Below are 13003 nucleotides of genomic sequence, written 5' to 3' on the forward strand. Positions count from 1 at the left end.
GCGCTGCGGTTTAATACATGACTTAGAGCAAGTCTCTCGACTGTTTGTTTTTCCAATGAGGAAAATGTTTGTTTGTAGTTCAAAAGAAAGACATATTTTAAGCCTGTTAGAGCACCACTGAAAAGAATAGAAATGTGATGCAAACAATAATTTTCATTGTCTTTTTTCTTTCCAAATGTTGTGTAATGCAATAGCTAGTAAATGGTGAAGGGGGCCAAGTGCTTTTGACCCAGGCAGAGAAAGAGCGTCTGGATGAGCTCCTCCGAGAAATAGACAAAGAGGAAGAGGACAGTGCCAGAGGCGCAGACAGAGAGGTAGGCTGACATGAAGCGCTAACAGGCAACATATGCTGTAGGACCAGTCTCTCTTTTTCAAGTTCCTTAATACTTCCCCCTCATGTCTACAGGTCTTATGGTGAGCAGCACTGCAGGAGATGATCCCATCCACTGCTTCTGCTACCTTATAGTTACTATATTTAAAATATAGTATGTTAGCTGTTTTATAGAAATATTGTTTTCACGGTCTACTCACAGCCTTTTAAGGCAGTCTCTGCCTTCAGTTTTATTTTTTTGGGGCCTTATTTGCTGGAATGCGAGTCATTATCTAACATTTGGAACTTTTGAATGATGTTATTGAAGACAGTTTTGAATAACTCAGCCACACTTTGGCCCACAGAATAGCACACACAGAGTAACACTGGTCAGATATTCATGTTTTGATGAGTGCTTGGCAGCTGAGACAGCCTCTGGGCAGAAGATTCTGACTCCTCAGAACAGTTCTGATTATGAACCAGATGTGAGGTGCCATATGCAGTTCATATGGCACATTTTAAGGATTAGTTTTTTTTTATAATCATACAATTTCCTCTGTGGTGTTTCTGTGAAATCCAGAAGCCAGGATCTTTCATATAGCCTTACTATAAGCTGTAGTTGCACTCATAGTGAGGGTGTGCTGATAGAACTTTAAACCAAAGAGAATGAGGCCCCTTGTTTTTCTCTGATGGCTCTTCATCCTGTACCACCTGGAGCAGTAGACCATTTCACCATAACCTAACTTCAAATGATTTTATTCTCACGTTTAATTTGCTTTAATAGCCCTTTTGGCAGCTGTGAGGCCAGTTTGAAGTGAGCTGGGATGAAGCCTGTTGGGGAGTGAGAGGTAGAACATAGTTACCTTTCACATACGGTTCCATTTAGCCTGACCCCGACAGCTCTGCATCCGTGAGACAGCTTTGCAGTGGTTTTTTTTCGTTTTTTTTTTACATCTTGCTACTCTATTTATGATGTTTGCCTTGACTTTTAGAACAATACTGGAGTAATTGTGGCGGCAGATACCAAACTGAGGGAAGTGCAGATGCTCTGCGTTTTTTTTATTGGCTCAGAAGAAGACTTCCTGTTATTGCTAGGCCTGCTATTATGAATGGCCATAACGGAGCAAGCACATTATTTATGTCACCAGGACTTTGGCAGTGATCCGTCTTCAGTTCTGAGGACATCACCCAGTTCTTGGCAGAATCCCTCAGGACACATCAACCACAAGCCGCTGCTCACTGTTTTCCGCACACACTTTATGATGTTACTGACTGTCATCCTTACAAGCTCCACAGTTTTGTTTAGTTCTGGTCACCTGAGGCAATAAATCAGTACCAGTCAGAAATCGTAGAACATTTTGGGGCTTGAGAGGTGGAGCACTGACATTCACCTCTTACCTATAGGCCCAGGCTGATACTATATGAAAGTGGGAAGAGTAGTTTTCATTTTGGGGATTTAAGAACAACCATGTGATGATTCTTTTGAAAAATGAAATGACTGATTTTTTCTAGAGAAATCCAGATTTGGCAAAATAATGTAGCAACGTCCCTTCTCCATCTGGGGCTTGTGTTGCATTTCATCCCTCATCTCTCTCCTTTCATTTCTTGTCTGTCTCTGGACCATGGACTGTCCAATGTGCCAAAGAAATCTTAAGGAAGAAGTAGTAATAGTTGTCGAGAGATGATAAGAATATTGATACCACTCTCATGTCTGTATTAGAACCCGTAGCCAGTTAGCTTCTCACTCAGCAAAGAAGAATAAAAATACACTTATCAAAATGAACAGTTATTCATTTACAGATGGAATCGATTTAATGTCAACTTAGCTATCATGACTATACCATCAGTGAGACAGAGTAATGCTGAGTAAAGGATGAAAAAAAAAAAAATTTTTTTTTTTGAGGCTGAGCCTACATCTTGTCTTTTAGGTCCATTATAAGTGATGGTGTGATTCTGTGAATCTGTCCCTGACATTTTTATGTTCATGTCTGTTTAATACCGTATATATTTTATGCAATAGTCTAAAGACATGTACATGAAGACAAAGGGCAAACTGAGGGCTTTCTGATGTCTGTGACTGAAGTATGCTGCAAAATCCAAGCAAGCCACTGCTTGTGTTAGTAGCTCGATCAGAGCAGATCTGTACATTTGAAACACGACTCGGGATAATAAAATTTTGTGGGCTTCATTTGTTAACTTTTGGCTTTGTGCGGTGCTCAACCTAGTTTACAGACTCTACTGTTTGCTGTTTTCTAATGCCAGCTTTCTTCTCGTCCTCCTGAGAACATTGAAAGGTTGCGGCTGTGTTCTTTGTAGAGTTGTGCTCTTCTTTGGCAAGATAGCCTTGCTGCAAGATCTTACATCACCTTTGGGCCGTGATGAGCTCAATACCCACCCACTGTTTCCCACAGAATATAATGGGTGTCTCGCTGGGACCCACAATCACTGTGAGGAAGAGACAATTATCAAAGTTTTGGCATTTGACTATACTGTGTGGAGAAGTGAATTCCAAGTGCTAAGCCCTCCCTGTTTCGGACATCACTGTTATAAGGTTGCTGAATAAGCAATAGATGAATACTATTTATCAGTCCCTCATTTAGGTCACCACAAAATAAAGCAGGCTTATACCCAGTGGACAATGACTTATTTCAGTGATGCTTTTCTTCCAGGCGGACATGTGGGCTGTGTCATTCTTGACAGGCCAAGGTTACACCCCAGAGCCCTCTGACCTGGAGCAGCTGATTGACATTGACTCCAAAATGCGCCTCCTTCTTCCAGCTGAAGAATTTCTCTCGCTGCAGAGCTCCTACACAAACTTTAGTGAGCCCCAGGTATGTTTTCAACAGCACTACAGCACTATAGCAGTGTGTTTTCTCAGAGCGCCATCAGACACCATCCAGGGCTGCTCTGAGATGAGGTCATTATAGGGTCAGCTCAGTAGGGCATCAATGGCAACATCTTGTAAAATCTTTTGTTACTGACCCTCGGGGAGTTACACCCCTATTCGTAAGTGGAAAAAATAGTATTGTGTAAAATGCTGGAATTAGGAACTGTGGGTTGCCTCATTTTTCCATCCACATTTCCACAATTCCATAGGAAGGCCATATTATAAAGCCTGTGGTGCTTTATTTCCTGCTAGTAAACCTAGTGTAAAAAACGTTCTTAGACTGTTGCTTCATTATTAAAGGGACTTTATTTTTTCCATATGAGCAGTGGTAACATGTTGAGTTAGTCCATGGTTGGATTCTATATTCATCATTTTCATAAATTATCTTAATTGTTTTTTTTTTTTTGTGTTGCTTAAGTTGCATTTATATATTTAATAAACTTTGAATTAGTTTGTACCACTAACGCAAGCCATAATGCTCACCCTTTATATGCTGCACATTGTCTGAGTGATCTGTACATCACTACCACATCAGTGGAGAACCAACTTCACAGATATTTACAACTGTAAAAATTTTCCAGGCCTTGGTCGTGAGGTTGGGCCTGCTCCTAGACATGAGCTCAGTGAGTTATCTCAGGACCTTATCTCACTGCATTTTAATGCCAGATGGCATGCTCATCATTTGTGTAGCCTGTCAGTGGAAAATGTTTGATGTTTTTGAAGTCGTAAAAACTTTATAATGCAGTTTTGAGAACCCAGGGTGCCATTTTCTACTATCACTACTGGATGTAGACAAGGAAAAACTGCAGCACTTGAATACTAGTGCTGGAATAGGGCATGATCTATGTCAAAATGCTGAGAATATTTATGTCACTGGTCTAATTATTTCACTTTCCAGCAGTAAGAGTGTTAGTCATCTGATGTTATATATATATATATATATATATATATATATAAATATATATGGAAATGGCAGTAAAACAAAGCTTAACGTTTGAAGTTGAGGTACTGAAGTCATTTATGTTGTGCCCTCTCGGTCTTCAGTGGACCCAGTCTGAAAAACCTGCCAGACAGATACAGTGTATCAGCCAACACTGGTATCACTGAGGAAATTAATTATTAGATTATCACCTGTCAGATTTATTAAACTCACAAAAATATCAATGTTATTATCGGCCTTAAAAATCCAGTATAAGTGATCCAGTAGTAGAATGGGATGTAGCTTTAGAATAGATCAAAGTAATACGCAAAATTCTGTGTTGCATGTAAAGCTGCAGTGATTAGACAAATAATTTCAGTTCAATTCAGTTGACAAAAAATTCCTCTGTACCTACTTTCATAATTGATTAATTATTTAAGTCATTTTTCAAATAAAAATGGCACAAATGTTTTGCTTCTAACTTCTCAAATATGAACATTTGCTGGTGATCTTAGTTTTCTATGACAATAATCTGAATAGTTTTGGATTTTGGACCACTTGTTGGACAAAACATCTTGGGTTCTTTTTCATTGATTGATTTCCCTGAAACAATGATTGGCAGATTAATCGATAAAGCAAATAATTGTAGTACTAACAGCACGAAACACTGAGAACACACAGGAGCTGTTTTTTTTTTTTTTTTTTTTAAAGTATATTTTTTTGGGCTTTTATTGGACAGGATAGTGGAGAGAGACAGGAAATGGGGAGGCAGAGAGGGGGAATGACATGCAGTAAGGGCCGTCCGATGCGGGACTCGAACCGGAGCCAACTGCAGCGAGGACTGTAGCCTCTACACATGGGGCGCCTGCTTAGACCACTACGCCACACGACACCCCCACAGGAGCTGTTTCAGTGTGAAGTACAGAAAGTCGGCCTGGAGATTTGAGAAAAAATGATTGAACCCATTGTCTGATGAAGATGGACTGAATCTCAAAAGCCCAGTTTTTACTGCAAGATTTAGCTGCAATCAGTTCCACTGAGAGTTGATTGAGCTCAACCAGATGTGTACATGATCAATAGTTGAACTCTGGGGAGTGCTTAGATGAAGATGTGACTCATTGCCTCTTGAAATTCCCAGACATCATAAATAAAAGTTTAAACTAGTTGTAATGACTGAACTGGTGCTATGGGTGAATGAGTACAACACTGCAATAATCGTGACTGTCGAGTGAGACTTTTTTCAAAATAAGGCAATACTCCCTTGTGCAAAACACTTTGGCACGTGATGTGGAGCCGACTTTTGGCCAATAGTACACAACTGTAACATTACTGGACAGCTGGATGTGTTAGTTTGTGTAACCCACTTTCCCTCCCTTCCCACCCTTTAATCATGTTGTCGGGTTAAAGGAGTTTGAGAAAGTAAAATTCCCCATCATCCATCCATCATCTGCTCTTCATTACTGCTGAAACGTCTAATGCAGGCATGCCTATATGAATTAAACAATGACACAAGACTTTGTGTCGTAAGTAACTGGTTACAGATGATTCACCTTCAGACTGCTAATGACAAACAATTTCATATTCACTGTATTCTAGTTTTTTCATGCAGTATGTAAGACGGTTGGGGAACACCACACCTGTAGGGCTTAAAAAGTAGCTGTTTTTCTTAAACTACCTTAATTCCTCCTTACTGTTGTGGTGTATATTAAAGATATACAGCACACACAATAAATCTCTCTCAGAGCCAGTCATTCATTCCACATGGGGGACCATAAATCCTAAAGGTGGTCATAAAAGTAAATATGCTTTTGTTTTGCGGTTACCTTTCTTCTCGGGAGCAGCTTGCACCAGTCAGAGTTCCTAACAGAAACCATTTGGACAGCAGCTCAGGAATCTGCTTGTTTGCCTGCTCATTCCAGAGCAGTCTCTAATGTATACAAAAGAGATCATCATATCTCTGTTTCAACAGCACTGAAACTGTTTTCCCCTGCGATATTAAATCATGGCCTGGATTTGCACGTTTGTCATTGTCTCTTGCCTTCTGGCTACGTCGGATCGATCATCTGTCACGTTTTACACGGAAGAGGGAATTATTCACGTCTCCCCAGTGAGCGCTCGCTCATAAAGGATCAGTCAGGGCTTCAGAATCAGTGACTTCAGAACCTGGCGGCATCCTTCACCAATAAGTCGTGATTGATATCCTGAGGAGAAAAAAGAAGCAGCCTGCACATTCCTATGCAGTCATCTTAGTAGTAGCCTCTCTCTGGTTAAGTGAGTTCGTCGATTGAGCCTGTGAGGGTGGATGCAGTATGTGAGGCCTGGCACCAGCTGGTATACTGCCACAGAGGAGAGTCAGCCCCCCATCAGAACCTAATTACAGAGCCCGTGGAGGTGAAGGAGTGCCAGCTCCAGAAAAAGAACAAGGCTTCCCCTTTCATTTGGAGAGATTAACACGTGCAGAACGGCTTCCTTACATATGAAGGCTGCTGTATACTAAATTGAAAGACCAATAGCCCATATATTACTGGTTATCATCTATTTGGAGCAATATATTTTGTACAGAAATATAAGAAAGCGTACTTTGTACTTTTTTTCTACAGGGCAAAATGTCTTTAATAGAGGTCTTCATCTGTGGATTCGGGACTTTAGACTTGCATGTTTAGTGATAAAGCACATATCAAAGGTCTTTCTCTTTCCGTCTATATAAGGCATTGCAGTGGCAGGTGCATATTGTACCTTAGTGTACTGACTGATAAGGCATAGAAAAATCCATGTCATCGTGCCATTTACCACAGCATCAGTGTTTATGGAAGCACAGTATCACTCATCACATGGCCAAATGGTGAGTCACAGTGAAAGTCTTGATGGGAAAAAGTTCCTTTCCTTGCCTCTGGCTCTTCCTTGATGATTTTTGATGATAGGAAAAAGGTCAGGTAGCCACAAACCCGACTTTAATGATCTGGATTGAATGGAATCAAAACACAACTTTAAACACTGTTTTACTTGGACAATTTGAGTATTGTGCTTATGACAGCATCGCTTCTTGTGAATTCTTTATTCTTCTCCCCCATTCTCAGGCTTCAGCTGAAATAGCCTTCCCGTCATTAAAAACATCTGTTGGCACATAACATTAATGTATAGTACACCCCTCCTACTGTACCACTGTGTGGTAATGCCTGCACCACCCACAGCCTTAAGCCAGAAGAGGGGATTCTGTCATGAACATTGGCTGGTGTCGGGTGTTTGGTGACATGGGTGTGTAAGTATTTGTATGTGTGTGTTTCACAGATCAGAGACATATACCATTCTCTCACATGTGGCTTTTTTGAAAGTGTGGTGACAATGAAAATTAATGAACTATATTATGGTTGTAAGTCACTGTCCTGTTGTGTTTGTTCACATTAGATGCCTCCCTTAATCAACAGGGCTTCAGCTTCTTGTGTGTTTGCATAGTAACTCCAGCTGTGTTTTTGTTGTGTATTGGCTGGCTATATTTTGATGTAAGACGATGAGGTCACTTAGTCACACTGTGTGGTTGCTGATGAGCACCCATGATTTTAACTACAGCAAATTTTAAGTGAGAGAGCAGAGCTTTGGGCAGAAAACGCCCTTTTGACCAACACAATGCGGTCAGCAGACAGTTTGCAAATTTATCTTATTTAGTCCGGTCATATAATTAAACATGTGTGGAAAAACTTTGGTCACGTTATATTCATCGAAAATGTAGGTTAGTCCTTATTTATACATCACCAAATGTATTAGAATTCATGACATATTCATATTGTTCACTCATGTGATACAGGTAGTATACAGGCAATATACTGCACAAGTATGTGCTTTGACCTCAAAATAAAACCACAACTAGAAAGTAAAAAAAGTAGTAGAACAATATGTTTCTCCTTAATAATGATGACAGCAGGACGACACAAAAGACAATTTATCCTCTGTGCTAAGGAAGAAACTGTCGTCTCTGGAATATCTTGTCCATATCCCTAATGAAATATTGAAAATATGCTAATTCACAACAGAAACTCATCACACTAGTAGCCAGCAGTGAATGAATGTGCTCTTATTGTGTATTAGCATAAAAACACCTAAATTTACCCATTGAAAAAGTCTAATATCTTTGACACCTCTGTGGTTTACATATTTTTCTGATGGCTGGAAAGCTGCATGGTGAGAATTTAGATGTCAGGTTTGTCATGTGGCATGCTTGGTGTTTTTTCACAAGATTAACTTGGCTAAAAAGAATAGCCTCCACACCCTTCCCCACCCTATAATTCCCATGAGACCCAGTTTATTGTCTTCTTATAAACGCCTCTCCCACTGGTGTTATCCACAGCAGCAGTTGTGTTAAGTGATTTCAAAGGTTTTTCCTTGTCTTGCTTAAGATCTAACTTTTGACTATTCCACTCATTATGACACCCCATAGTGGATAATTTAGGCTCAAAGTCATCTGTTAGCAATAAACCAACCTTAAAATATTTGCTAATATCCCGTCTCCATGGCCCAAGTTAAATACCATTCAAGTATTTAAGAACATTATCACAACCCACTATTGTTTATATTTCAATACATGGGCAGAGCTCACCATATTTTAAAGGAATAATTTGACATTTTGGGATATATTACTTTCTTGCCAAGCTGAGAAGATCAGTGCTACTAAATATGCTACCACCAGTTAGCTTAGCTAAGCGCAAATGCTGGAAACTGGGGGAAAAACTCAACTGGCTCTGTCCAGAGGTAACAAAATCTCCAACCTTGTGTTCAGAGTGAATATGCTGTGAATTTTCTGGTGTGGCGTACAAAGTCAATGGAAAGTCTCATGCCATGAGACATGAATTCACCAAAGGTGGCGCAAACTACTGCTAGCTAGCTATCCTAGCAAACATTGGCTGTTTGCATCAACATAGACTGCACAAACGGTCCAGCAGTCAAATTTGCATCAATGATGTGAGGTAAAAATTTGGAACACAGCATTAAACTAATTACCACGTGTATCTCATTCGTTCAATTATCACAAAAAAACGTGTATGAAGATATGTTGTGGTTTCAGACATAGCTTGGCTGGCTGTTAGCTGGTTAACTCCTCTTGTAACCATCACATTGAGAATTCTCACAGTCCTATGTTTGTCTATGAAAAAAGTACCATAAACTTGTGCAAGACTGTTAGCAGCTGAAATCTAGGTCAGATATTGTACTGTACAATACACAGTTCACTGTGGGACAAGAAGTGCAAAAAGATGCCTGGATGCTTTTTCCCACCAGATGCTTTTGATAAACATTTAGCATGGTCTGCTTCATAAGCTCTTTGTTCAAATTTATTTTGTTTGTGTCATTATTTGGCAAACATTAAAATTACCTTATATTAGCAAAGGGAATGAAGCAAAGTGATAAAGGGCAGAGATGATCTTATGAGTCTCTCTTTAACAACAATAAAATCGTACACTGAATTATTTACAAAGGTTTGGAGGGATTACAAATGCATTTTTTTTTCAGAACCCAAACAGTGAAAACTTCAAACAGATCAAACATTTTTTGAACTTCGCTTGCTCTTTGGATTATGCCAAAGATAGTGAGAACACACAGGTGGTATAGATCTTTTAATCCAATGTCACGTTCAACATGCTTTTTTGATTGTGGGATGCACCAGGAGGTTTTGATTTGTGCAACAGTGATTGCTCCAGACCACCCTCAGTTCTGAAAAAAACACAAGTATAAAGTCCAGATGACCCACAAGTGAATCTTCTAATACTTCAGGAATGTTCAACAATCACCAAGTCATCTACCAGGGATCCAAAATACTGAAAGTCACTAAAGTCATAAGGATGGGGAAAGGAAAAAGACAACTTGGATGCAAAGAAATATTATATCTGGGACGTTTTTAAGATGGTGATATACAAACCCTCACATCGTCTCTTACGGAGCAGTACACACAGTTCTGTGCTCTAAGTTCACAGAGAGAAGGGGGGGGGTATGGCATTAAGACTTTCGACTTTGTGCAAAGCAAGTAGTGCAGAATTAAAAACATTTGTTTGCATTACCTTGCTTATCCAAGTGTCAGCATGCAGGTAGGTATATCATGTATGTATGGCAGACAGCTGTTCTGCAGAACCTTTGCCTCAGAACTTGGCAGATGACTACAGGTCATAACTGGGCAAAATGTCAGTCTCAGAGAGAAAGAAATAAGAGAGAGAGAGAGAGAGAAGGACGTCAAGAAACTCAGCCATAGCTTCCGAACCGCTTACTCCTGAGCTCTCACAGGGAGTGCTCGTGGCAAGGCATGTGGACAGGCCTTGGCAGGTAGCCTGGGTCCACGTGGCATAGCCAGAGCTCCTACTATACTTCAGATTTTCAGAGAGGGAGTTAAGGGGGAGAAAATAGAGAGATGCCGAAAGAGAAAGCGATAGCTGGTGTTCTGAACAACACCAGCCATCTCTGGGTGAGTCAGCGTGGCTGGCTGTCTTTGATAATAATAGCTCTGTCCCTTTGCAATGTGTAGCCAAGGGCCATTAACAAAATGCATTGTCCTTAAATACAGGGGAGTATATTTTCCAGTCAGTAGGAATCAGTTTCTACATACAGTAAGTAGTCTGTCAGTAAGTAGTTCACTGAGTTAACAATTATCAGATGAGTATTTAATATCTCATGCAAACCAATACAATAGTGCTATGTTTATGAAGCCAACAATATTCAGTTTTTGTTGACACAAGGCCAAATGTATATAATAATTATAATATTTTTTAGGCTGAAGCTATATTCAACATACTGCATGGTACTGAAAAGTGGCCTTTCAAATGTAATACAGTCCAATACTACTACACTATCACTAGCTACAAAATACAGTACACTGTAGATTTGAATCAAAATGAAAGGAAATATTGCAGGGCTTTTTTATTGGACTGCATTATATTGCTAAGCAAACTGGTAACTCAGTGAATATCAAAACCATGAAGTTTTCATTATTTGCGTAGCCTGTTTTTTAATGACTGAGTGACTTAATGTGACCAACAGACATTGTTCATTTCACAAAGGCCCCCAGAGTCTAGGCCCATAAGCACTTTTGTGGCTACTGCATACTAAAACAAACTGCTGTTTGAAATGTTGGCTAGCATCCACATCACATAAGTGTTTTTCAAGAACCCATTAAGTCATTATATTTCCCTTTGTTTGTTTTGTGGAATCCTTTGCATCATGTTTGCAGAAACGACCCAGAAGTATTTGTTTTCCTTCCTACGGCATGGGGCTTCTCCACCTACTTTTGATTTTAGATAGTTTGAAAAAGGTGTCAAGAACTTTGTTGAAAAGGCCGCATGTTGTATGAATTAATTTGTTTGGAGTGTGCAGTAGCTTTTATGAATTTCCTTTTGACACTTGTTTGGATTAGCTGCCTCTGAACACACTGGCCTTGTTTTGCTTGTCTTGAGCGTGTGAACAAGGCCATCAAGCTGTTTCAGTGGTTCTTGGTCTGCCTTTGAACATTCCTCCTAAACACCTAATGTAAGAGGGAACTGGAAGCAACCGGTGGCCTGGTACACCCATGTTTATAAAACACATTTTGCTGCAGGATGCAAGAGATACTTACATGCAATGGTTACCTCATAATTTGTCTTGTTTTCTTGCTGTTTATGAAATACATCTGAGAATGTGTCTGCATGAGAGGATCCAGCTGTTATATTTTGTGAAGCGCACCACAAATGCAACCCACAGTGGAGCAGAGAAGAAGCTCCAGGCTATGGCTCTCTCCATTGTCTAATATGATTGGTGTGATATGATTATATGTTCCTTTAATGGGAACATCAAGCTATAGCACACTCAATATTGCTGAGTGTGAGGCATCCAAGATTTGTTTTGAATTAATTTGAAGTGAAATGCTTGGCATGAAATAATCCCCACTATTATTCCTATTTCGTCACTTTGGACAACAGCAGATCATCCATCAACTGCTGCAGCTGTTTCACAATGAAATGCCATGACAACCTCTGAATGGAATGTATTGCTTCTATTTGAAATCATAAAATTGATCACAGGATATCAATAACTACTTAATAAAAGTGAAAGGCATGCTTGATGTAAGATATCTGGAGGTCATACAAATAATATACTAACAATTGTTTTGCTCATGGCAATTGGCAAGTCATTCTGTTTTTCTTTCTTCATACTGAGGGAAAGCAAAATCTGATCCACGAGGTAAAACAAGGACAGCTTCTCTTGAGTCGTCATATCATGCATGAAAGACCTTTTCTCTGTTTTAATAACATTTATTATGAGTTCAAGGTGCACTTGGCAGTCAGAGTAATAAGTACAATGCTGTACTTCAGATCTACTCATGACACTGCTTTGACATCAAATCAAGGGGCAGTGATTTGATATTTCCTCAGCATGCTGAGCTACTTTTCTTTTAAGAGTGAATCATATTTAACATGTTTGTCCTACTTAACAAAAAACAAAGTCCAGATCTTCACGGCCTCTCAGGCAGTAGTGTGACCCAGATAGGTGATGTGATTATTGGAGCTCTTCAACAGTATGTCAAGTGGCTACTCTGAGGAGAGCCAATTACCAGCATTTGGCTGATGTTCAGATAAGCAGAACCCCAGTCCTCTGTTTGGAAGTCACTCAGTCTGACCTCCTATTGAGTGAAAGCTATCACACATTCCAGGAGAAGAAGCACACATGCCATAATGTATTGGAACAATCACTGAAGTCTGTTGAGTTCAAGAAACATTATTCTCTCAGTCCTCTCCAAGAAGTGAATCATTACTACAATTTGACTGGCACAAGAGCAAAGACTAATATATGGTTTTGCCTTGCCAGTGCCTTGGAAATGGATCTAAAGTTGTTGCACTGATTTATTATTATTGCTTAATCAATTATACATTTACAGTTA

The 13003-nt window shown here is 39.7% G+C and overlaps 1 protein-coding gene across 1 annotated transcript in view; it reads left to right on the forward strand.

Moving 5' to 3' along the window:
* Positions 1-13003, forward strand: part of fsip1 (fibrous sheath interacting protein 1) — a 29692-nt gene that overhangs the window by 2030 nt on the left and 14659 nt on the right. The window contains exons 7-8 of the mRNA XM_087176917.1: positions 195-314; positions 2980-3141. Of these exons, the coding sequence (XP_087033043.1) occupies positions 195-314; positions 2980-3141 (282 nt within the window). The remainder of the gene's footprint in view (positions 1-194; positions 315-2979; positions 3142-13003) is intronic.

Source organism: Seriola lalandi, unplaced genomic scaffold (assembly GCF_002814215.2).
Source record: "Seriola lalandi dorsalis isolate HSWRI2012SDOR001 ecotype SW California unplaced genomic scaffold, Sedor1 jcf7180002054573, whole genome shotgun sequence".
NCBI lineage: Eukaryota > Metazoa > Chordata > Actinopteri > Carangiformes > Carangidae > Seriola > Seriola lalandi.